Source organism: Plodia interpunctella, chromosome 5 (assembly GCF_027563975.2).
Source record: "Plodia interpunctella isolate USDA-ARS_2022_Savannah chromosome 5, ilPloInte3.2, whole genome shotgun sequence".
In the NCBI taxonomy this organism is placed as follows: domain Eukaryota; kingdom Metazoa; phylum Arthropoda; class Insecta; order Lepidoptera; family Pyralidae; genus Plodia; species Plodia interpunctella.
Window position 1 is genome coordinate 3,482,922 of NC_071298.1, and position 23,862 is coordinate 3,506,783.

At 36.0% G+C, this 23,862-nt stretch overlaps 1 protein-coding gene across 1 annotated transcript in view; it reads left to right on the forward strand.

Moving 5' to 3' along the window:
• Nucleotides 1–10,466: 10,466 nt before the first annotated feature.
• dally (division abnormally delayed) overlaps nt 10,467–23,862 on the forward strand; it is an 82,395-nt gene continuing 68,999 nt past the window's right edge. The window contains exon 1 of the mRNA XM_053745227.2: nt 10,467–10,766. Within this exon, the coding sequence (XP_053601202.1) occupies nt 10,625–10,766 (142 nt within the window). The 5' untranslated portion in view covers nt 10,467–10,624. The remainder of the gene's footprint in view (nt 10,767–23,862) is intronic.

Here is a 23,862-nt window from a genome sequence, read left to right on the forward strand (position 1 = left end):
ATATTTTTATTTATAAGTCTTTTGTGCTTTCTCTCTTTCCACGAAGCACGCCTAGGGCTATATCGCACCATTCTTTATTTTATACTTGGTAAGTTCGTCACTCCAGCGCATCTATAGACAACCTAGAGATGATTTTTATTAATGTTAATTGTGGATTCATATGGATTCTTAATAAATCTTCATACTCTTATTGAAACTTTCGTCTAACGATCGCATTATTAATGAAAATAATAATTATTTTCATCTAATGTAATAATTACTGATGGTGATTATGGTACTTAAAATAAATTTCAGTTATTACAAAAATTTTCACAATGTGCTCAGTAAGACAACACAAATAGATATTGAACAAAAGGCTGAAAACAGTTTTTTTTTTTGTTTTCATTAAATTCCTCCGTGACTTGTACGGGATCTAATAAATTTGTTTATGAAAGTAATTTTGCAGAGTGGAAAATAAGATTTTTGTCGGGTATATTTGTCTTTTTATAAGCTTCGTTTAACTTTCAATGTAACATGTATGAGATTGTACCTATATCTATATTTGTTCTGAAAATTACTTTCTAAACTAGATTTTGAAGTACCTACCTAAATATTGATCTTTATATTGAGCCTACGTCATCAATATGATCCGTGATATGAAAATAATATGAATAGCTAGCTGTTGTAGGCATATCTATCTATCTATCTTAGTGGCTAGGTGTGCCCCGATGATGTCATCCGTTCCGTTCCGTTCCTTGTGGATAATTTAAATTTTCTTTTTCTTCAACTTAGAATTTTAAAATAAAATCACTTGCCCCGAATATTGTCCATTCCATGCTCCTAAAATTTTACGTTTGAAAATATAAACCATATCACCTGTCTAATTCTTATGTAAAGTTGGCACAAAGAACCTTTGGCCGCTGAGCGAGGACCGAGATTGACAAAGTTCAAAGGTAAAAGATTCGTCTGAAAGAACCGAGATAGCGAAAGTTAATCCGAAACAATATATTTCTGGGCGAAGAAATGGCCTGCACATGATAGTGGGGCAAACTTTATGCAGCTTTGAATATCGATATTATTTTCCAATCATTTTTAATGGCTTCGTAGGTACTTCGTATTTTGTCGAATATGATTTCAAGAAAAAGTAATGTTAGGGTATTTTTACAATTTAAATTGTTGTGAATCTATGTTAGAATATATGAAATTCAAGAAGAAACAATGAACTTGGACTAATAGGTCGATTCTTCATAAGACTGCAGTCGGTTTATCATCAAATCAGCTTCATTGCATTATGGGCACAGCGAAAAATTGGATCGCTGTGATAGATCAGATGGATGCTTTTCGATACAACTTGCGTTAGACATGGATTTAGTAAGTACTACTAATTCCATGGTTTTAGATCATAATTTAAAGGTGTAGTGTCAACACGTAGTGATTATATCCTCTTTGGTGTCGACCCACAGTAAATACAGCCAACAGCCTGCCTGCTTGGAAATATTCTGGAATATTGTATTATTAAGTGGAAACCCAACATTTTCGACTCAAGTGTTCTCTCGAGTTGTGGCATGATTAATGTGCCCGGAAAAGTTCGGGCGTCGCACGTGCCTCACCTGTTTTCTTTTCACGGAAATCACCGAGAGGTTATAATATATTTTTGCGGGAGGCTATGTACCTACTGATGAAAATTTCGCCTGTTTTTGTGCTTGTTAGTCGATATTATTGCATTTTTATATATTTTAAGCATAAAAATTTAACTTGTATCTGTTGCTTTCTCTATATAACTATATATAATTTTTGTAATCTAAGGTAATTACGTAACGCGTAGATTATAACTCGCCAATGACTGTAACAGATAAATAGGCTGTATGAAACTAGTCGTGGGAAAATCATAGGCATCCACTAAATATTTACAACACTAAATCATGGTAAAAACAATTTTGTTTACAAACAAGTTCAGATGAGCTGCAGCCAAGTTTCCTGCGATTTGTTGTGGATACCTAATCATGTATAAACTCGGGTCGAAGTCGGACCGTGCTTGTACCCGTTTCCGTCTTGCCAACTTGACACTTTAACTTTGGAAACTTAAAGCCAGTGATGGTGAGCGAAATGTCTAAAGTTTCTAAGCTCGCTTTTATATGTTTGGTATGAGTTATATGAGAAACGGTCTAGCGTATTTTATTAGATCTATTTTTTATTCAGATTCAGGGCACCGATTTAATAGCATCTACTATAAATAATATCTATACATCATTTTTTTTTGTAAAAGTGGAATAGCTAGCTAAGATGCTATAGCAGAGAGAGTTGAATAGAGCTCGCAGCGGTGTTCTGAGAGTAATATCTGATATTTATTGCATATTTCTGCTACTACATCCTTCGTGCATATTTTAATTCACAGTGCAAGAATAAGTAGCGCTTTCAGAAGATATTCATACTAAGCCACAAAGTAACAATAGTGTTATAGTTCCATTGTTATAGGTAGGTACTCTATGTTTACCTAAGTTATTTGCGCTTTGTTGGTGTTGCTGGCGGTTTGTTGTGTCTGAAGCTTGGGTGATGTGTAGTGATGCTTGGGGAGGGACATGAAGTGTAAATACGTCTGCTAATCGTTTATTGTTTTGATCTCCATGTCAGGTAAACCTGAATGTAGGAATATTGTTGTGTCTATGGCGTGATCATTAGACGAGGTGTATACTATGATATATCGGTCATTGATTTTCCTATATTACACTAGCTCCGATCAAATTGTAGACGAAACAATTTTGTCGACATTAAAAAAGCGACTTCTTGTCGGTGGAGTTCATTTCCTTTTATTTACATTTAACAATATAAATAATACGATACAACCACGTTACAACCCATGAAACGACGCTAGAGAAGACTTATCTCTCTGTTAAATTTAATTCTGAATTTATACCTATAGTTGACTCACCGAAAGGTCCAAAAAAATGCCATTGTTCAAAAGTGTCGCCTATTATATTTAAATTCCAATTAATGGATTCCAATTTATAATTCCCATTTGTGATGCAGTGTTTTCCAAGCAATCTCGTGTAAAAAACAGTCGATTTCATATTTTAATTGGTTATTGGTTGTACCTAATGACAATAATTTCTATACGCAATTATTATAACAGAAAAAGGAATGTGGCCATAATAGTAAAGTGTTTACCATTGGCAGTGCGACGCGCCCGGTGGCGGCTTACCACAAGGCTATAATATAACATACAAGCTAGTAATAATAATAATCACAAAATATTACCATTTATAAACCATTTTCTTAGAGACACCGGTGGTGCAATAAAATTAAGATTATAAACACCGTACGTAATTTTTAATACTTTTCTATAAAATTTATTATATTATTCTAAGTAAAGTCGAATGCAGTTTCTCAAGATTATGTCCATAAAAATGGGTGCAACCTTGTCATAATAAATGATTTTTATCTAATTAATGGCTGACAAACAGAAGTCCAATAAAGATAATCTTGTTTTACAGTAGATGAAGCATAAAATCGGATGTTTTATGATAATTACAGAAAATATTATACGCAACTGAATGATTTCCACATTTCCTTTCGAAGTTTCAAATACATAAATAATACGCTTTATTTTTATACTCTATAGAGTTTTAGGATCACTGTAAATTCTGTAAAATATGTGGTTACCACAGACCAAGCTTCACTTTCGTTCGCTATATTTTATTATAGGATTACTTGCGAAATTGCAATTGAAATTGAGGATGTGGTGGATGACTGTACAGACAGTGAAATTCGGCAATACTGTTTTCCGATATTATAAACTACGTTTTCAAGTTATGTAAGTATAGGTAAAAAACATATTTTTTTAATTCAATCTATACTTTCGTAATATTCGTAGCGCCGTTTAGGCAAAGGGAAAAAAGAAGCGGTGAACGACTTTACACTATGTATAGATATAACTATTTACATACCAACCACACTTAAATATCTCAGCTTCCTCTCAAAAACTAGTAAGAGGCGCGGGCGCGGACCCCGCGGGACACCCCGGCGCCCGCGACGCATTCCTTAGGCCCTACGTGGCGGCCCAGGGTTACCGGGATTGAGATCTTATCATCCCGCTCCGGCCGGATAATTATAATGCGATGGTGCCGTGATTTGATTCCGTCTTGAGAATGAGCGCTCATACAAATATGATAACGTTTTAATTGCAACTGTACCTACGCCATAACATTAACATGGTGATAGCTTATGATTAAGTTGCAATCTGTCTAAATTTGTAAATTGTGATACTGTTAATAGATTAAAATAAGATGAATAAAAATATTTTTTAATAAATTACATTTGTGTTACAAATTAATTAGGTATAAGAATCCATGTAAAGCTAGAGAGTGAAATACTATATTTTCAAGTATTGTTTTGTTTGCTTTTAATTTTATAAATGTTGTAATGTGGGTATGGACTATAGTACTATACTACCAAATAGACGTAAAGTATTAAAAAGTTGTGTTTCATTTACAAACCATCCCTTAATATTTGAGGGGCAAACAGGTAACCATCAACGTTTACCCACGCCGCCGACGCGCGCAGCCGGCTTATCGTCGGCGTGTTGTAAATATATGACGTTAATCTATCAAATTCCACCTGGTGAGGGGCATGAAAAATTCCTCGTCATAATCTATGTATGACATTTTTAATATCACTCTCATTGATCACACACGCATCAATGGACGCCGCCTTTTAGGTTTAGCTTGGTGTATTTTTTTATTTAGAAATGTGTTTTTTATCGCATACTAGTATTGGAAATCGAAAGCGATGCTTCTGTATAAATTTTGGAGTAAAATGTAAAACTTAACGTGGCACCCGGGTGGAGTAAAACACATAAGGTTGTTTTACTCCACCCAGGTACCACGTTAAGTTTTTCGCTGTAATACCTAGGTACTTTATAAAAGGTACTTTATATGTATATATCTGTCTTCAATTAGTATTAGTACCAAGAAACTTAGAGTTAGTAAAATCTCCGAGAGACTCCACTGGAAGCATGCGCGGAAATTGGGTCGCCCAACTGTCTCGGCGACTAATTAGTGGCGCCACACACACACCCATTGCTGAGTTTTTGTTCACAAATTAATTATCGGCGTGCTCAGCGAGTGTCAACAAAAAGGTGGTTTTACTTAGATGTGAAAAATGAGATAGTGAAATTTCTAACTGAAGCAAAAATATTTTTTATATATTTTTTTTTTTCATAAATAGGTATAAGTAATGGTATTGATTACAAGCCAAACAAATTCTAATTAGTATTAAATTACCGAAGCTTAAATAACTTTATAGGACATGTAATTAACTAGGCATGCAAATATAGTGGATGGATTTAGAAGTGATTACTTATTCTACGTCCAATCTCTAAAAAACCAAAAAGAAAATTGTTTCACTACAGAGAAGAAACGCCGAAGGAAACATTAAATATACGTTTACAGAAATGCGCCGCATTTCATTCAGGGTGCGAAGGCTCGATATTTCACAAAGCGGGTCATTATTTCATTGAAAAGGATAGCCCTGCTCTGTGAGGATGATTAATTGATACGGGGCGGTTTGGTGGGAATACGCCAGGTAAAGTTCGCCTCATTAGCATTGAGGACCCGGGAGAGAAGACCCATTATTGTAATGCTTGTGATGTTTTAGTGAATTCGCGGATCCGTATCTTCAAAATGGTTGTTAGTAGGAGCTACCACAATCAAGACTACTATATAATAGTCATTGAATCATTCGCATATTTCAAATTATTTGTTGATGAAAGTTTATATATATATTATTTGTTATTAGTTAAAGTTTTATAAGGATCACTCATCAACAGAAAAGTGAATTATTTAGTATTCCTTTGCGACGCGGCCAGAATCACAGAATCAGAATCCAGAATCACACAATCACTTCTTTTCTACAACTGCAAGCGCACTCTGGCTATTAAATTTTGATTAACACGGGATAAATTTTTTGAGTTATATTAGCACCAGTATTACAAAACAAACCAATCGGAAAATCTGTGTAAACAAAAATTGTCTTTCTATGGTAGGTACCTAATTATATACGAGTACAAATTATCTACTGATTGTAGTTTGAGCAGGTAACTCTACAGTGCCAGATAAAACCTTATTTCTAGTTTTATTTCCAATTTATTATTCTTTCGAAACAATGGATTAATTATGTAATAATAAAAGTATATTTTATGGGATATAATTCAAGCGCAAATGGTATGACAGAACACCGAAGAAAGTGAAGAAAAAATTTGGGCTTTGACGAATAAAATTGGAAAGACAGCAAGTAACAAGCACATTTTTATCCAGGGAAGCCAATTCACGAATTAAATAAAACAAGCAGAAAAATCTTCCCACCTACAGCAGTGATGCAATTAATCGCTTATTCTAAAAACATTCGTGTCATCTTCCAGTTTAAATATCTTATAAAACCCAAGGAGGGATGACGTTGCACGTACTAAACTCCCTAACCCGCGGCGTCCTAGGTGGGCGATCGAAGGCTACACGACGCCGTTTACTAGTAAAAAAGACACATTACGGTGCGTAACCTTGTTTGTTTGTCGCTGAACTGGCATCCTAGCTGACCTACGACAAATGTAAGTAATCTATTCATGTAACTGTGTTGTCGCTGTTACCCACAGCGTCACCTCGGATCGCGACGTTACAGCATTCCGTTACTCAACTAGGATGCCGGGTAACCACTCTCTGATATACATATTTATGCGATAAACCGTATGGCGGCGAGACAAAGCCTGTTTTATTTGTGGAGATTTTTCACGGCATCGCCCGTATTGTGCGAGTTATTGTTGTTTTTTTTCTTGTTTTGTACTGTGTGAGTGTGAGTCAGAGGAGTCGGGTATCGACAGGACGAGACAAGTCTGCTTGGAATAAAGGTTGTATTCCATTTGGCTTATAAGTAGCTACTTGATCAATATACAAAAAAAATGAAGAGAGTTGCAATCTTTTGACTTTTGTATTGCGATTTTTAAATTTCATAGTAGGTACTGCGGAGTACCAAATTCCATGATAAATTGTCATTAATACTAAAGCTAAATGGAATAGAAAAATGTGACTATTTTTAGTCATTTTTTTTAAACCTAATAACCCACATCCAGCATTCTTTGTTTAACTTGGATGATATACATACACTTACTGGCGTAACAAAATTTACTTTTTTATTTTTCCAAATAAATAATTTTTAATATCAATAGTAAAATGAAAGTTAACAATCTTAATTGCGAAAGTAAAACAGCATCCAGTAACATTCGCATTTATGAATGAGAGTTTATTCAGCGTCACACAATAGCAGGCTTACATTACTTCAGGAATGCGCGGGCGCACCTACAATAGACATAAACGGGCGATGCCTTTGAATCGCGCTGATGCACCGAAATCGTTATAATTTCCTGTCTTTTATTAGTTTTGTTGTGAAAAACATGCAGCCGACCGCCAAAGTGGCTTCATTGTCGATAAATACAATGAAATAGAGCCTGGCGCCTTCCGTTAGCTCCTTTCAATGTTTTTTCAGCGCGAAATATTTGTCAATAATAAATGAGACGTCCGTTTTATTGCTGGCAACATTCATAGCGCGTAGTGGCTGGGACCGCGGACATAAATTAGGGTCAGGTGCAAACATGAGATGACAGCGGGCTTGATTGATATATATAGTGTTGAGTTGCCGCCGTTTGTGTAATAGGTTACACAAACGGCGACATGGCCTAAACATTGAGATTGGTGATATATATTTTGTGAAATAAAAAAGTTTAAAGACGGATTTAAAAAACATCTTTATTCGTAAATGTCACACAAAAAATTCTACATTTCACAAATGTTAAGTTCATCAGACTTATTTATTTGTTGTGGATGCCAGTGATAGCCCCACATACATATACGTGGGTATACATACGGCCCTCTAAGTCGTCTAAGTCTGAGAAGGGGCCATTTCACCCACGTTCCCTTCCTTTACCTGTAAGTTTGCAGAATTTATGTAACTGCCTTGTGTTATATAATCAAGATTATTGTAAGATGATGAGGTTGGAGCCCAAGATCCCTCTTCTGCTTTATGTGCAGAAAACAGGACTAGTGCTTGGTAAGCTAAGCTACTTACATCCCGCTACCGCCTTTCGTTTTGGACCGCAGCCTGCAGGCCGCCGGTGGAGAGGCAACAAAGGCGACTCTCGGTGAGAGCCTCAATGAGCCCTACCTGGATTATCTGAGGTGATAAATTAAAAATATGGCATTCGAATGGTATTCATCATCGGAGGGTCACTTGCCGCTGGGCGGAGCGTGATACAGGCATTCCTATTAGGTTCCGTAGTTAAGTAATAATGAGAGTTTGTTATTGACTTTGGTTTTGTTATACAACTTAAGGCACGCAAGGCCCACCTGAATTAATTTGGTTGATAGACTGAAATTTCATCTCTTGTCCATTAAAGAATATAAAATTTATTATTATCGATTTAATTTTTATAAATTTAATTTAAATAATAGGAGAATGTGTGGATATACAACATCTGAAAGAATTTATTTTTATTATTTATTTATTTATTTATTTATTGATTAACAGAATTGCTTATTCACATTAATATAAGATTCACTAGATAGATCGACTTTTTATTTACAGAAAATACATACATACGTATAGAGGGTTGCAGGTTATTCTCTAAACCCCCAAAATGATGCCACTTTGTATGCCGCTCGCAATCCGTGTTACCTACAAGATGATTCGGATTGTTAGCCCAGAGTGATTAATTTTATGAGCTTTTTTACAAGCTGTTTTATTCTGAGCGGTGTCGTGTGGGAGACGTTGTATTTAATGTAACATGGAGTCTTTTTTTGTTCGTGGTAAAATTGCTTCTGGTATATAGAAAGTAAGACTAGGCCTATAGATAATACTTATTATTAGAAAGAAATATATATTAAAAGATAATAATATTCGATTAGACCAAAAGACGACTAAAAATAAAACAAATTGTAAAATTGATATAAGTAAAATTGAAGTAGTTTAATTTTTATTTGGACTTTTGTTGAAACGGAAAATAAAATGTTACGTCAATCATCACCATGGAGTGTGCAGAGCAGATAAGCAGTCAGTAGTATTAATAACTTATAGATAGAGCCTGTTATTGTCTGCAGATCATATCTCATATACCGGACAGGCTAGCTTCACAACTTAACAATAGTTAAATAAAGTAACGATAGCAGATAGAATCGCAGTATGTAATCAGTGTTGTTTTGCAGTCGCTACCGTCTCCGGCAGAGACAGGCGCCTGTGTTGCCAACTTGTAAAAAAATATTTCTATATATAGTTAAAAATTTGACTCTCAGACCAATTGAATGAGTCTCTTCCCCTTAGTGCCTGAAAACAAAAAGAAATGCTATTTCTAAATACTAGTTTCGGTTAGTGAGATTAGTGGGTGTAAACATGATTTATATCCCCAGAATTCGATCTAATTTTTTTGGGCCTTAAAATACATGCGTATATTCGCCCTAAAATTGGGACTAAAAGTAGTATGTTGGAAACCCTGGCAGGCCGAGTGCCGACGACGCTCGATATGTGCGCGCGCAGCCCTGCGGCACTCGCTAGTCTGTCGAGGCTGCTCCCCTTGTGACCCGGGTTTTGGACAAATGTAACAGAGTCCGCTGACCGGGGAGATAACAAAAAATCATAAAATGCTGTGGCCAGAATTAGACCTCATTTGTATCAACCCGGGTTTACATTAGCTATATCTATTTCAAATTATTGTCAAAATCGCTTCAGGGGTTTAGGCGTGAAAGCATGACAGACAGACTTTCCAATTTATAATATTAGTAATGGATATTCTTTATTCCGTGTTCCATCAGCGGGAATTTTTCCCTTTTAATTTCTTTTAATTTTTATGTCTGATAACTAAAACTGTTACCCGGCGACATTTAGTTTATTGGATGTTAAAAAGTTTTGGCCTTCATTGAGGGAGATCGCGAAAATTCTAGTAGCTAGCACCCATTGGTCGACTGCCTGTGGTGAAAATTGGTACATATTTTTCTATTTAGGGACAAGGGGACCAAAATGTCTACTACATGTTGGCACTATACACGTGCACAATAAACAACTACGATTAATTAACTAAAAAATGACGCAAGAAATCCAGACACTGCGATGTCATGGACATTCCATATTCAAATACAGACCAATTAAAGCACTTTATTTCACTAAGTCTATCTGGGGAAACCCAAGTTGAATGTCAAGTTTTTTCTCTTCAGATAATGACATGTCAAAAGCTCATCGAATATTCTTAGCACCGTGTTTGATTGGTATCGCATCCAATCTTAATTATGACGCGGGTGTGCTTTTAGCTCTCGGTTATTACGTCATTTATATGCGGCAACAAATCTAACATAACCTGCTATTCAGCGCTCTAAAACCGCTGAAAAACTATGTATCATTTAGGCGTTTATTTCTGTTGTTAATTTATTGTGTGGCGATCTGCAGCGGTCGGCGACCGTCGTCGCCTCTGCGACCAGTTCGGAAAGGCGCACCGATGAGGGTGCACGCGTCTCGCTCGTCGGCTTCGAAGACGAACGCGCGTTCGCGAGTGATAATTTAAAAATCAACGTGTTCGAAATTTTTAAACTTATTTTTTTTTCGTGTGCCAGTTGTGACCATGAGATGTTTAGTGGTGATTTTGATGGTGGTGGCGTGTGTGGGATCTGCCGCCGCTGCTGCAGCACCTGCGGCCTCTTGCGCTGTGTCTAAGGAATTCTTCGCGAGACATAACGCATCATCTGATGATAGCGGACAACCAGGTGCGGATTTTAACATAAACTTGTGGAAAGTGATGATAGTAAATGAAGTGCTTCTAGGAAGAGTTTCTCTGATGATATTGCACGTATTTATTTTCGATCAACAACTATACTACTAACATAGTAGAAGAATTCGAGAATTATTTTTTGATATATTGTATGGTAGAGAAACTTGTTTCAAATGTTTTTGTATCAGAAGCTGAGTATACATTACATGATCATAGTCTTTACGCACTGTTTTAAGAATTGGTTGAAGGTGTGTGGGTGTTCCGGTCAGTTGATATTTTTGTAGATAACCGTCACCGTGTCAGACTTTTAACGAAACAATGCACCTACCTAATTTACTCATAACCATTTTGTAACCATAATTAAAAAATCCTAAGACTTGGAAAATAATTTTCTATTTGAGATATGTACAGAAGAATTGTAAAAATTCAAATATTAGATTGCACATATTGAATAGTTTTTAATCAACATTAGGACAGCTGATGATGTAGTTATCTAACTGTACAGAAATATATCTGTAGCTGTGCAGTTACAGTGGCGAGGGTGTCGAATGTCCGCACGCGCCTCTCAGCTGGCGTCTCCGATTTCCTCACAGCTGGTTAAACAGTTCACAGTCCAATCTCTGATGCAAATCTTTCAACTGGTACTTACACATGTCATATTGCAAGCTCTATAAACACTGTTAACTCTACGTATACCATTCGAAATTAGAACAGCGCGCTGTCAAATGTCAAATGTTTAATTTGTAAATGTCAAATTTCCTTGATGGTAGATCATGGAGTATTTTAGGCTGAGTTTATTACACTTGCCGCGTTGTTTACATGAAGCTGTTTTATTTCTAAAATATTTTCCAGAAATTAGTTTCCTTTAATCCACAAAAACACATTTTATCTCGTTAGCCACATAAAATTTTATAAGTAGTAAAATCCTTTCGTCTGCATAAAGGTATTTTCAAAGAGTACTTGAGCAAACAGAATCACAAGAAATGATGACAAACGTAACGATGTAATAGCTATTACTCCCCTACTTTGGATTTCAAGAACATTGTTGTGAACCATAAAAATATCAGCATATCGTCAGATCAAAGAACATCTATGAGATATACGTATAATATAATGCGAAGACTTTTTGTTTGTTTTTTGGACAAGGATATAACAAGTCGTAAACTTTGGATTATAATACATACAGAATTAACAAAAGGACATATCATATAGGTACACATATACATTTTGTTCCATTAGCAATTTACATATTTTAATGTGTCAATTTATTATATGTACTAGCTCTATTCTATAGTCTGCGTCAATGGCGTCATTTGCTATTATTACTTATATGAAAATACTCATTTCTATCATGATTTTCATAGATCATATTCTTGTGTAGTATCATTTAAAAATGGAATCTAATCTAAAAAACCTTGCAATAGAAAGTGGTAAACTGCTTTGTACTTTTCACACTCTTAATTGTGTTACTATTGTGGGAATCGTTGATCTCACTGATAGATCGATTCTCCTAGAAATTAATTTACATTTCAATCAAGGTATCGAAGCTGGGCAAAGAAAGAAATTACTTAAAACAGCGGTATAAAAAGCTATCGGTTTTAAGAATGAGTAGACATCGTTAAACTTTAATTAAGCTTTGTCGCTACTCTTCAAAAGAATCGATCGATCTTCGATGTAATATAACAGATTATAAGAGTGAATTAATTTCGTCTGGTTTCAAAGTTCCCAATGAACATTATTCACGCCTCACCACCGTGAAGACAATCGTACAATTTAAAATTCGAAACTAACTAGTTTTTTCAAATTCTGTAATGTTGTTCTATTTAATATTTGTAGCCAGCCAGTGTCGAATGAGCAGAAGTTTCTCAATTTAAACTAGAACGGACAAAAGACTGATAATCACGTATTCAATAGCTTTATTGTAAGGTCACGAATCGATTTCTTTAGATCGATCTCAGCGGTAAATTTGATAAGTAAGTGAAATTTGATCGGAACTATTAAGCGAGACAATAAAATGATAGCTCATACTGATCGATCTGCTGTGATTTATAACGAAAGAAAAACTTGTACTTTGGGCTGTGTGACAGACATCTAAATAGAATAATAATTGACATTTTATATTTAGCGTTCATATCGAAGTCCCTCGGAAGAGCTAAGTGTTATCAACTCTGTCTTGTTAAGTGAATTCTTCTGTACAACTTAATTATTCAGCTTTAGTCCATCTCGCGGCTGGTCGTAAGCTGCTCATGTCTATCCTGTAGGTGTTTAGGTAGGGATGGATTGGTCTCTAATTGTATTTAAATGGTAATCCCAGTGTATTAAATAAATTATTTCAATTCATACGGATTATAAGTAATTTGTAAAGGTTATATAAAAAATACCCTTAATAATAGCGCACAATTACCAACGTCTACAAAGTAGCATATTTAGCTAAAAGCATATAATAATTGTTTATTAGTTCCATTTAAAGCGGAATGCAGAGTCAGCTGTTTGATTGTGTTGTGATATGAGACCGGCCCTGAACCAACCTCGCATGAATGAAACAATAATACTTATTATAATCACGACCAGTCGTGTGTTATTTTTGAAGCCTTACATTTTTAGCATTTGACCACCGTGGTGATCTCACCGAATGACGCGGCGCGACGTTTAGCCAAAATTTATTAACCTCTGCCAAATTTTAAACGCGTACCTCGTTATGCGACGCGCTACGATTTACCGGAACCTTGGTATCGGTTCCGTACTTCCGATCCATGTCGTCTCGTAATAGCTACTTAGGGGGAAAGTCAAGAAAAATTACGAGTTGGAATGGAACCGCTAGAGGGATGAGGGGGGCGGAGCGCGGGGTGAATGGCGGCGGGTAGGCTTTGTTGCTTGTGCTGGCATTCCTCGCCTGGGAACCGGGAACCAGACGTCCCCTCCGCGCCCCTCATCTGCCCCGCACGCATTCCTGCCCTCTCTCACTTTCATTGTTCCCGTCGGCGCGGGAGGTCGCCGCTCCATACAAATAATGGAACCAGTCGTTATAGTGGGGAGGACTCGCCCCGGCGCACTCCAATAAACACGTTTGACCTGTCCATAAATGACATTTACGGATATGCTTCATAATGTCTGAGTTAAACTCCTATCTTAACGTGTGGCACTATCTTCTCATCACAATTTATGGTATTCTTTTACATTGTTCAATTAAAGGTGCATCACTAATCATATGTTTGACAGTTAACGGTAAATCGCGCAAGGCACCTGCGTGGGCACACAGCCTAATGAAATCATCCCCTAATAACAACAATAGCTGTGGCTATTATTATTGTAATTTATCAGAAGGGTCTTAGTCACCGGAGTTGGTCCAGGGTCGAATTTTGATTCATTTCGGATGCTCGGAATGCCATTGTGGGCGCCGACACTACCTGCCTCAGGTACCGGGCCAATACCTGAAGCGTCTTTCTGTTTATGCGTTTTGACAAACGCTTGTTAGTTGCAAAGTGTTATTATCGACAAGGGTGGCACTGCTTATCGCTAGAGTAACACCACTTTGTTTTTTTATTATCAGAAAACGCTTCTCTCCTGGCGTCGTTCCATGAAGTCATTAAAGTTTTAGCTCTTCCCAATAAGCCACTAATCATGTGTGTCAAAGTTGTATAAGCGGTATATTCATTAGTACCGTCATATTTATCGCAACTTGTCTTTAAACTCGTAAAGAAGTCATTTCCATTTCCATAATTCTGTTTATCTGTCTTCCATGTTTACTTTCAAATGGCTGGCATAGAGATGTTGTATATTAAAGTAACGACTTATAAAACGTCCGAAGAACATGTTAAATAGATGGAATTATAACGGAAGTTGTGTCTAATGGCCGCTTATGCAGAGCGCTTCCTGTAGGGGAAGCCTTATTGTTATTCATGGAATTAGGGGGTGGTTATTTATTTTTTCCAAGTTATTGCGTTAAAGCCAACCTAATTCATAGCCTTATCTGACTAATAGCGTGCGTTGAAATAATAACAGGTGATTACATCGCTAATTTCTGTTGAAGCCGCGTTAGACCGGCGGAATGGTTCCCTATGGGTGTTTTATAACAATAGTGACCTGTAACTATTGCAAGTGATCTTTATTACTATCGTTAATGCCTGGGTGTGGACTAAGCTAGCATTTCTTTATGGACTTAACAAATATTTTTGTTCCACAGTTGCTTTTCAAGACAATTACTGCCTAGTAAGCACTACATATTTTGGTTACGTAACTGAAAGAAAGTTATACTTTCTTGATATGTTTTGACTAATATTGTCTACTTGTCACATGACACATCTTTAGAATATTTGCATCTGACAAGAGAAATACATATATCATTACGACGACCTCGGTGGCGCAGTGGTAAAGTTCTTGGGTTCGATCCCCGGGCGGGTCATGATGGAAAATGATCTTTTTTTGATTGATCCGGGTCTTGAATGTTTATCTATTTATGTATTTGTTATAAAATATAGTATCGTTGAGTTAGTATCCCATAACACAAGTATCGAACTTACTTTGAGGCTAGCTCAATCTGTGTGATTTGTCCTGATATATTTATTTATTTATTATTATTATTATCATTACTAAAACTAAATAGACACAAGAATAACGACCTAATTTTACACCTCAAGCTACACAATTAAAATAAATGAATTCGAATTAATTAACAAAGATAAGGCTGCTAATTATTCGTGTTGCTATGTTTAGTATCTGTGGTCGCGGACGGGTTATCGGGGTTCGAATGTGGACTGCACTTTAACTGTATGGACTATGCAGTTGAGGTAGGAGCAAGTCGCTTAATGCCAAAGCGGTATTTCAGTTTTACTAGAATTGAGTATAAGAAATGTCATTTGACTGTGACCATTCAAAAAATATCTTCATGGAATTATAAAAATGATAAAAAGGAAATCGTGTCATATTTTACTTAAAAAACTTTTTTGTTTTCCGAATTTCAATTGGACTAACTAGCTTTAGGATAATGAGAATCTATAACATAAAGAAACTTGAGAATGAGTTGACATTTTTAATTTATTTCCAGTCATGCCCATGTTTTGATTGAGCTCATAAATAAAACAGACAACAGTTTGAGAAGTTCGAAAGGCTTTAATTATTACAAAGTCATGTTTCACCGTTTTGGAAAGAATGTATTCAAATACAATAAGTGGGTAGTTATGCCAACGCCTACTTCAAGCACTTGAACGAAACATCGTATTGTTAGATGTGCGTACCACGGATTTACTATTATGTGCTTGTTCATTTACTTAGGTTGTTTGAAGTCAAGAGGCGACATTGAAAGCTTTTCGATTAAAGAAGATTTACAATATTAATTACGGATTTATAATTCTAACACAATACCGTGCAATCAATCAAATATCTTTGTTTGCGATGATTTTGTATATAATATAACAAATGTTTTGGCATTCATTCATATTCATATTCAAGCCCATTGTCCCTATATTAACGTTTTGTCGGAGAAAAAAAGGATGTGTAAGTACTTTGACATGGTAGTTACATATAAATGGTTAAGATTACCAACCATTCCGAGAATGTAAATAGAAACAAAAGTCATAACGAAGAGACTTAACATAGAATGGGAGAGAACACTTGTGCGAGCTACAATCTTAGTGGTATAATTACTGGTTTTTGCGCGACGTTCCAACATGATATTAAACCCTGGAACAGACCTGTTAGGATGGCATTCAAAGATGTTGTATCACAAGATATATTGTGAGATTTATGGTCGAGTACTTCGTCTGTCCAAAGCTATTGAATTGATTATATTTTTTTGCCTATTTGTATCAGCAGCGGCGGCATTTTATTCGCTCTACCACGCGGATCAGGCACTGTGTAAATGATAAATTTTTTACAAGTACTTAGTAAAAAGTGTTTAGGATATGAACTCTCTGTAAGGTTATGTCAAATTACGATATAGAAATAATACATTATTTCCGTGATATTAATTTTGTGGTAATGATTAAATAACTACTTACTTGTTCGCCGCGAACTTAGACCTCGCGAACATAATATATTTTTACAAAATGAATATTTTAAAATGACTTAATTTATTTTGTTGCCCCACATACTTAAAAATTCTATTGACAGATCCTACATACCTTTTAAATTTCATCAAAATCAGATTCTCGGTCAAATTTATTGTCTTGAAACGCTCTTACGTTTTCAAAGTTTTCTAACATCATTGTTATTTTAACTATTCCTTCATTTATAAAACATTTTCAACAATTTGGTGGTGTAAAACATAAAATTTACTAAAATAGCAGCTAACCTGAATGTAACAATGGCATTGTATTGTAAAGTACTTTAAGCCCATTCAAGGATTCAGCCGAAACTATTCTAAGCCGGATCGATGGTGAAGAGGGTTAATATACGGGCCAGGCCACATTTGACATAAGCTTACTGAGTCATGGAGTTTCTTCTCATTAGTTCTTTACATTCGTTTCTTTACATCTTTTTCAATTGTTTGATAGTTCATATATTACAGTTACGATTTCTTCCTGTATACTTTTTCGTGTATACAAATTAACGCAACTGTTTCCACGCATGAGGATTGTAGTTAGAATAGTACCATACCGTAAATTTTATCAACTCAGTGAGGGCATTGGCCATGCCGGAGTAGTCGGCACAAAGGCAAGATGGTTGGCATATTGGACGACATGATAATTTCATGAAGAACTTCAAAACAATAAAAAGTAACGAATATGAAAAAGAAGAGGAAAGCCAAGAAGAGTTTATAAATCAAATTAAGAGAGAGCACTGGTATTGTAGTTGTAGACGAACGAGGAGGTCAAAACGATTGACGATAGGAAGAATAAGAAAGAATTAGAATAAATGAAAGTTATTTGTTCTTTCTTCGAGTTCGTAAATTTGTTTAGGAGCAAGCGGAGCAAATCAGCCATGACCACGGTAATCTGATCCGAAGACCGAGGCTTCCCCGGGTGGAAACGATACTGCTCGGGTCACCGCCGTCCCGCGACCACCTGTTTATCATTATCTTGCGATTAATACAGTTATTAATTAATATGGCTTCCTCTCGATTATATAGTAAGGTAAGGGGGTAAGTAAAAAGGTGATGACAACGAAGATTCATAGAACATATGAAGAATATCTATTCTTAATAGGGAGATTATAAATTTACTTAAACATATATAAACTTATTCAACATCAAAGGCAAAGATTTTCAGGAAATTTTCGAATGCAGCGAATTTGAGTTTAAAGAAAAGCGATAAAGCATAATTATTAATATCTATATATATGTATATACATATATAAATCTGAAGTAATAAAATAAGTGTTTAAGGACAACACAGTCAGGATAAGTACGTTGTAATTATATAGTGATTACCGAGACATTTTAAATGATTACATGCATTGGTAAATAAACGTTGTATCTCCGCCACTTTGCCACTTAAATTGTCTTTGATATCTACTTTAGAATTTACTCACAATTACAAAACTTTCTGGTTGAGAAGATTATCTTAAATATTCCAGTTTGTCAAAATGTCCAGTGACTCATAACGTACATTCCTGTGTCTTGATGATAATGATTAACGTCCAAACATGTCTTTGTACCATGAAACAAAACACGTAGCACATCATTGCGTCCATACGTTCTCTTTTTTTACACGATGCGTACTCGATATGGGAAAAAGAGACAGCATGTGGAGGACGTAAGTAATGTGCTGCGTGTGTGTATGTTTCGTGGTAGGCCTTCAGCATACCATGTGCTAACGTAGCAGATAAAGGACGGTAACCGAAATTAAAGTGATAGTTTATTCAAACAAACATGGCTGCCACAAAAAAGAAAACTAGTAAAAAGGTGCGATGTAGCTATATAGTCGTAATCTTTCTACCTGCTTATGAGCTCTATGACAACGCTACAACGCAAAAATTCCCTTTTACTTTCGCAAAACATCCCTCAGATAATATAAAAGAGGCTTATAACAGTTTTTATGAAAAGAACTGTAAGTCGTAAAAGCCTTAAAGTACTTTTATTGTTTTATAGACACGTTTTAGAATTCTGGAGGCGACACAAATCTGAATGTTCTGGATTTAAGAGCTTTTTGTGTTTTTATCTGAGTAAAACATATTAGTAAACTTTGGATATAGATATTAAATTGTTTTATAACTATCTAACATATATGTGTGACATGTTATACTACTACTTCTGTACTTTAGTTAGGTATATTGATTTTGTCAAAGAAGAATCGCTAGCTTCGCGCGCACGCCATCACCGCTGCCTCCTTTCATATGCTTGCATATGATTAGATTATGCACATGGCATTCAGACTCACCTGTGAAAATATTATTCATAAGTGTGACGTAGAGCTACAATAAATCCTTTTAGAGCCGCGCTGCCAAATCGTGATTTTCGAGCATGAATTATGTATGCCCTAAAAGGAAGGCCGAGTCAGAAGAGGGATGAGGGACCGCCGCAGCGTGTTGCTTTCAGATGCTCCAAATTTAAATTACAATTCTTAAAATTATGAGACATTTGGGTATCTATGCTCATTCAGGAAAATTGAAAATTTAGATTTCAACGATATAACGTTTTGTATAGCGATATTTCCACGGGAGGGTTTAGAAATTTATAAACAGTTAAATTAAATATAATAGGAAAGTTGTGACAATGCCTGTATTTAAAGTGTTATTAATTAGACCCTTCTATTATTGAAACTCTTTTACTCGTTAGAATAGCTTATTAACTCCTTTGACCTACGTAATAATTGTCAATTTATCCCCTGTAATTCCCAAATTCCTTCCAAAAATCATAACAATCCTAATGGCGTTGAAGTCATTCCATTTCACTGCCATTTCCTTCGATTCGAGTGGAATTCTTATCGTTAACGAGCAATGTCGGGTCGGCAGGAAGAGACCATTTCTGTCGCGGAGAAATTGAATTAATCTAATCAGCCGGTAAATTGCCTCATGGCGAGTACGTCATATCTCCAGCGCCAGGCTTAGCCAGCTTCTCGACAATTATTTTAAGATACATTCTGCTCTAGTAAATGTTAAGAGTCCAACAGTATTCATGATTGGGATGGGACAATGTGTGTCCGTGCTATGTAGGGGAGAAAAAGTAGGAAAGTGGATCCTGGGCTCAGACGCTCTGTGGCTCAGAAAGAAACCGGGAAACTGCTCAGATAAGACAGAGGGATAGGATGAATGTATTTGAATAAAAGCACAGCTTACTCGAGGTACTTTCATAGTCTAGATATTAGGATTTTCTTTTTTAATTAACTGAGCGTGCGAAATCGAGAACACATCTGACAGTAATCACTTCTCTCTCGGGCTTAATTTTATTCTTACATTTAGTATGTCAAATGGGGTTTGGCAAGTTTCCATAAATAGCTCGGTTGCAGTTTCGAATACAAACGTACTTTCATATCTGACAGACAGACGGGACACGGCATTAAAATTTCACAAATGTATTTTATTGTTCATTATATGTCTGTTGTTTAAAATGAAACCTTACAAAATGTTCAATCAATGCATTATTATATTTAAAAAATTTAAGTTGCATATCCAAGTTATATTATTCAAAAATTATTAAGAACTTGATCCAGTCGATTTTGCGTAATTACCTAACAAATGTATTGTTACATAGAAACATTAGAATTTGTAATATTAGTAGTAGTATGCAGGGATCATGCAAGGATTTTGTAGCTTGTACTAAATTTATATATTCAGCAATCTGGTGACGCAACGGGGAGCCATATGTCTGCAGCATGCAAAACACGACGAGCTGGCAAAACCAATTAGAGGAATAATACAGTCCATACATAGGCTATTATACTTATTTATTATTTTTCATTCATTCATTCATTAGATTGGGAATGAACGTTACTTCCTGAAATGTAGACAATTGATTATAACTCCTAGCCTCTTCTGGGTCGCACAAGAGAGATTATAATACATTTAGTACAAATTAAAAAAGTAAAAGCAATCTCGTAATAAATGTTAGGTTCAAAAAAATCTATCTAGCGTTGCTATTATCTATGAGCTTTGCACAATCATTTGTCGCTAAACCTACTTGGTAGTGCGAATTATACTGTGACCTTTCGCACTAACTATGCATTAATGCAATAGTGATTGCAGTGGTAGTCATTCATTCGTGCGTATCTAAGATAACAAGCCGTGTTGTCTACCTATTGGAATTACGAATTACCTTTTTATCATAACGCAGGTTCATAAAGTTTATTAATTTTGTGATGGCAACAATATTACTCATTTAACTTCACAAATAATGTTATAGATTACTTTAGAAGAGCGTTGACATTGTCTTTAAGACAATTACTGGCTTGAATCAATAAGCCCCAGTTTATAAATATTAAAACGGGTTGCCTAATGAGTTCATTGTTTGGAGCGGCTTTCAGCATGTCAGACCATGCTAACAAAAATGATTCAACACAACCACGAAACTATACACTTTTACAGCCTATACTATGTATAGTTTTCGTAAAAAACTTTGACAAAGGGTTTGTCAATAACAATGGAACGATTAGAAAAACACATATTTTATTTCGTGAAAATAATATCTACTATCATACAAGGCCCCATAATAAATGTTGGTCGTGTCGATGATATCAATAAATATGCCTTAATCGACAATTCCGTATGTTCCTTACTTTGTGCGTCAGTATACTGTCAATAACAATGAATGCAGGGATATAACATATGTAAATATAGATGTAGCGAATATACGTCGGGTCACATGTCGTCCCAATTGGACCGTGCTGGCTGACACGCGTGCTGCGAATTGTCGCTGACACCCGACACTGTTCTATAGCAAATACTTCGTTCCGCTTCAATTCCCCACTCGCTCCTCGTATTTTGTTAAGAACCAGTTTTCTTTTCCGAAGAAGGAACTTTTAGACATAAGTCAAAATACAGTCAACCGCATGTGGAGTCATTCTGCACTATCTATGCGATGGTTGTTAGGAGCGAATTTGAGTACTATTGATTGTATAGTGAAAAACATTCCACGCGCACAGGCCGAAATAGATTTTTCAATTATAATTAGCTTTAGATTTACAATGTTATTTGTAAACATTCGACCTTATTGATGGATCATGGATGTTAATCAAAACTCAAAAGCTTTGTGCAAGAAAACGTGTCTGGTTGTAAATCTAGTGTCACAATCGACCAAGTATGAATGCCGGGATTGTCAGGTATCTGTACAACGGTCTTTAGAACGTAAGATTTCATCAGCATATGTACAATAGATATACGATTATATTCGCCATTTGTACTAGTTACATGTGCAATAGCAGTGCAAGATTTAAATACGTGAGTGCAACTAAGCGAATGCACAATATCTGCATCACAAGCATCTGCCGTTAGCTACTAGAGAATCCCAGAAATGCTTGATATTCTGCATACAAGGAATGTTATACTCGGAACAGGCTCATTATAGGCTCCAGCTAAGTGACCTACTGCCCAACACTATTCGTTTTTCAATGCATTCCTTTGCGCAACTTATAGCTGCTAATGTTTTTTTTTTTTTAATTACAGGTACGTTCATCTGCAGTCGCAGTCAAAGTTAAATCGCAAGTGCTGGAAAAATCATATTTAGTTCAGAATATGTCTGTTTCACGTAAGTTTTTATGGTCCGTTCCAACTTTTCAATTTCACGCTTGAACTCTGAAGAAGTTCGTCCAGAGTTGAGTTCACGCCCGGGCAAAAGTTGGGACATTTTGGCCCGGCGTAAACCGAAATCATAAATAGCATAAACATTTTCACCATCATTAAAACCATCTCTCCGTTCGTCCGACTGGTATTTTCGTCATGTCATTCGCATTTCTTTTCCGAATACTGAAGCGGTGGCGATGGAAGTCTTTCACGCTTTGCTCTTTTTTGGTCTACGAAAATTCCGCTCCACTGCAGGTTGATTACGTAACTAATAGATTAGAGATCGATAGGTACACATCACTTTTTTACTGACCCGTGTACATTAGTAGCCAACACCATTAAAAATTGACTGTTTTGTAAAATCGATTATATTATTCATTGCCTGCATTTCTTCTCATTACGAGCAAATGTAACACACGCTTGGTGTCGTTTTGCTATTTGCCTTCTCCATTTTAGACGGATTTTCTCAGGATGTTTTCCTTCACTGGAAGCAAGCGGTGCTTGTCCTGGTTCAAACGTAAATCTATTTAACTTTAAGATATTAATTGTGCAAAATTACCCTTTAATTATTCCTCGCACCGTTCTAAAATAGAACCGTTAGATGCGATATGAGTCAGTGCCATTTGAATTCGTGCACTGAACGGCATATCTCAAAATTTGAATTCGAATGCTTGGGCGTCGCAACTCAAGTCTACAACGAAATATTGAATGTGTGCCGTCAAGCTCGAGTTACAATGCTAATGAGGCGTCTGGGCATTGACAGATATCGCGGAGCAGCGGCGGGACAGACAAACAGACAGACGAGAATTGTTAGCCATTTCTCTCATTGCTATCGGCCGTGTAATGATGCAAGCTTTGACAACCGCTCCCGGAAACGAGGCTGATCCAATCGATGTACATTGCTTGGTGTACATTCAATGTGAGTTGTGTTTGTTACGAGACTAAATTGTGCAATGTATGCGATGCGATTGACCTGACATGCGACGACATGAGACTATCGCTGGCTTTCCACACTGACTTGACATGCTGATCTGATACAGTCATGTAGTATCTTTCTGGTTTCATGACTTATAGTTTTCTAAGAATATTCTTGGGGTATATGTTATAGACTATGAAATAGAAAAATAATTCAGAAAGGTATTTGCGTCTGCCATGTAGATTTCCATCGAGAAATACTAATTGCTATTAAAAGCAGCGGCAACCATCCAGTAATCATGTCCTAGGTTGCTCTTCTCTTCAGCTAAACTTTCTGCGATAATGTGGTTTAAATTCTGTTACATGTTATATATCAATTAGACAGATGTACATCTAAAAACTCGCGCTGGCATTTTGCCTACAACTAATTTGATTTTTGTCGGTGCTAAATTACTATGTTCTATTCAATTAGAATCATTTAATTTTACGGGTGTTCTAAATAGCTTGCGGCTTTGGATAACTTT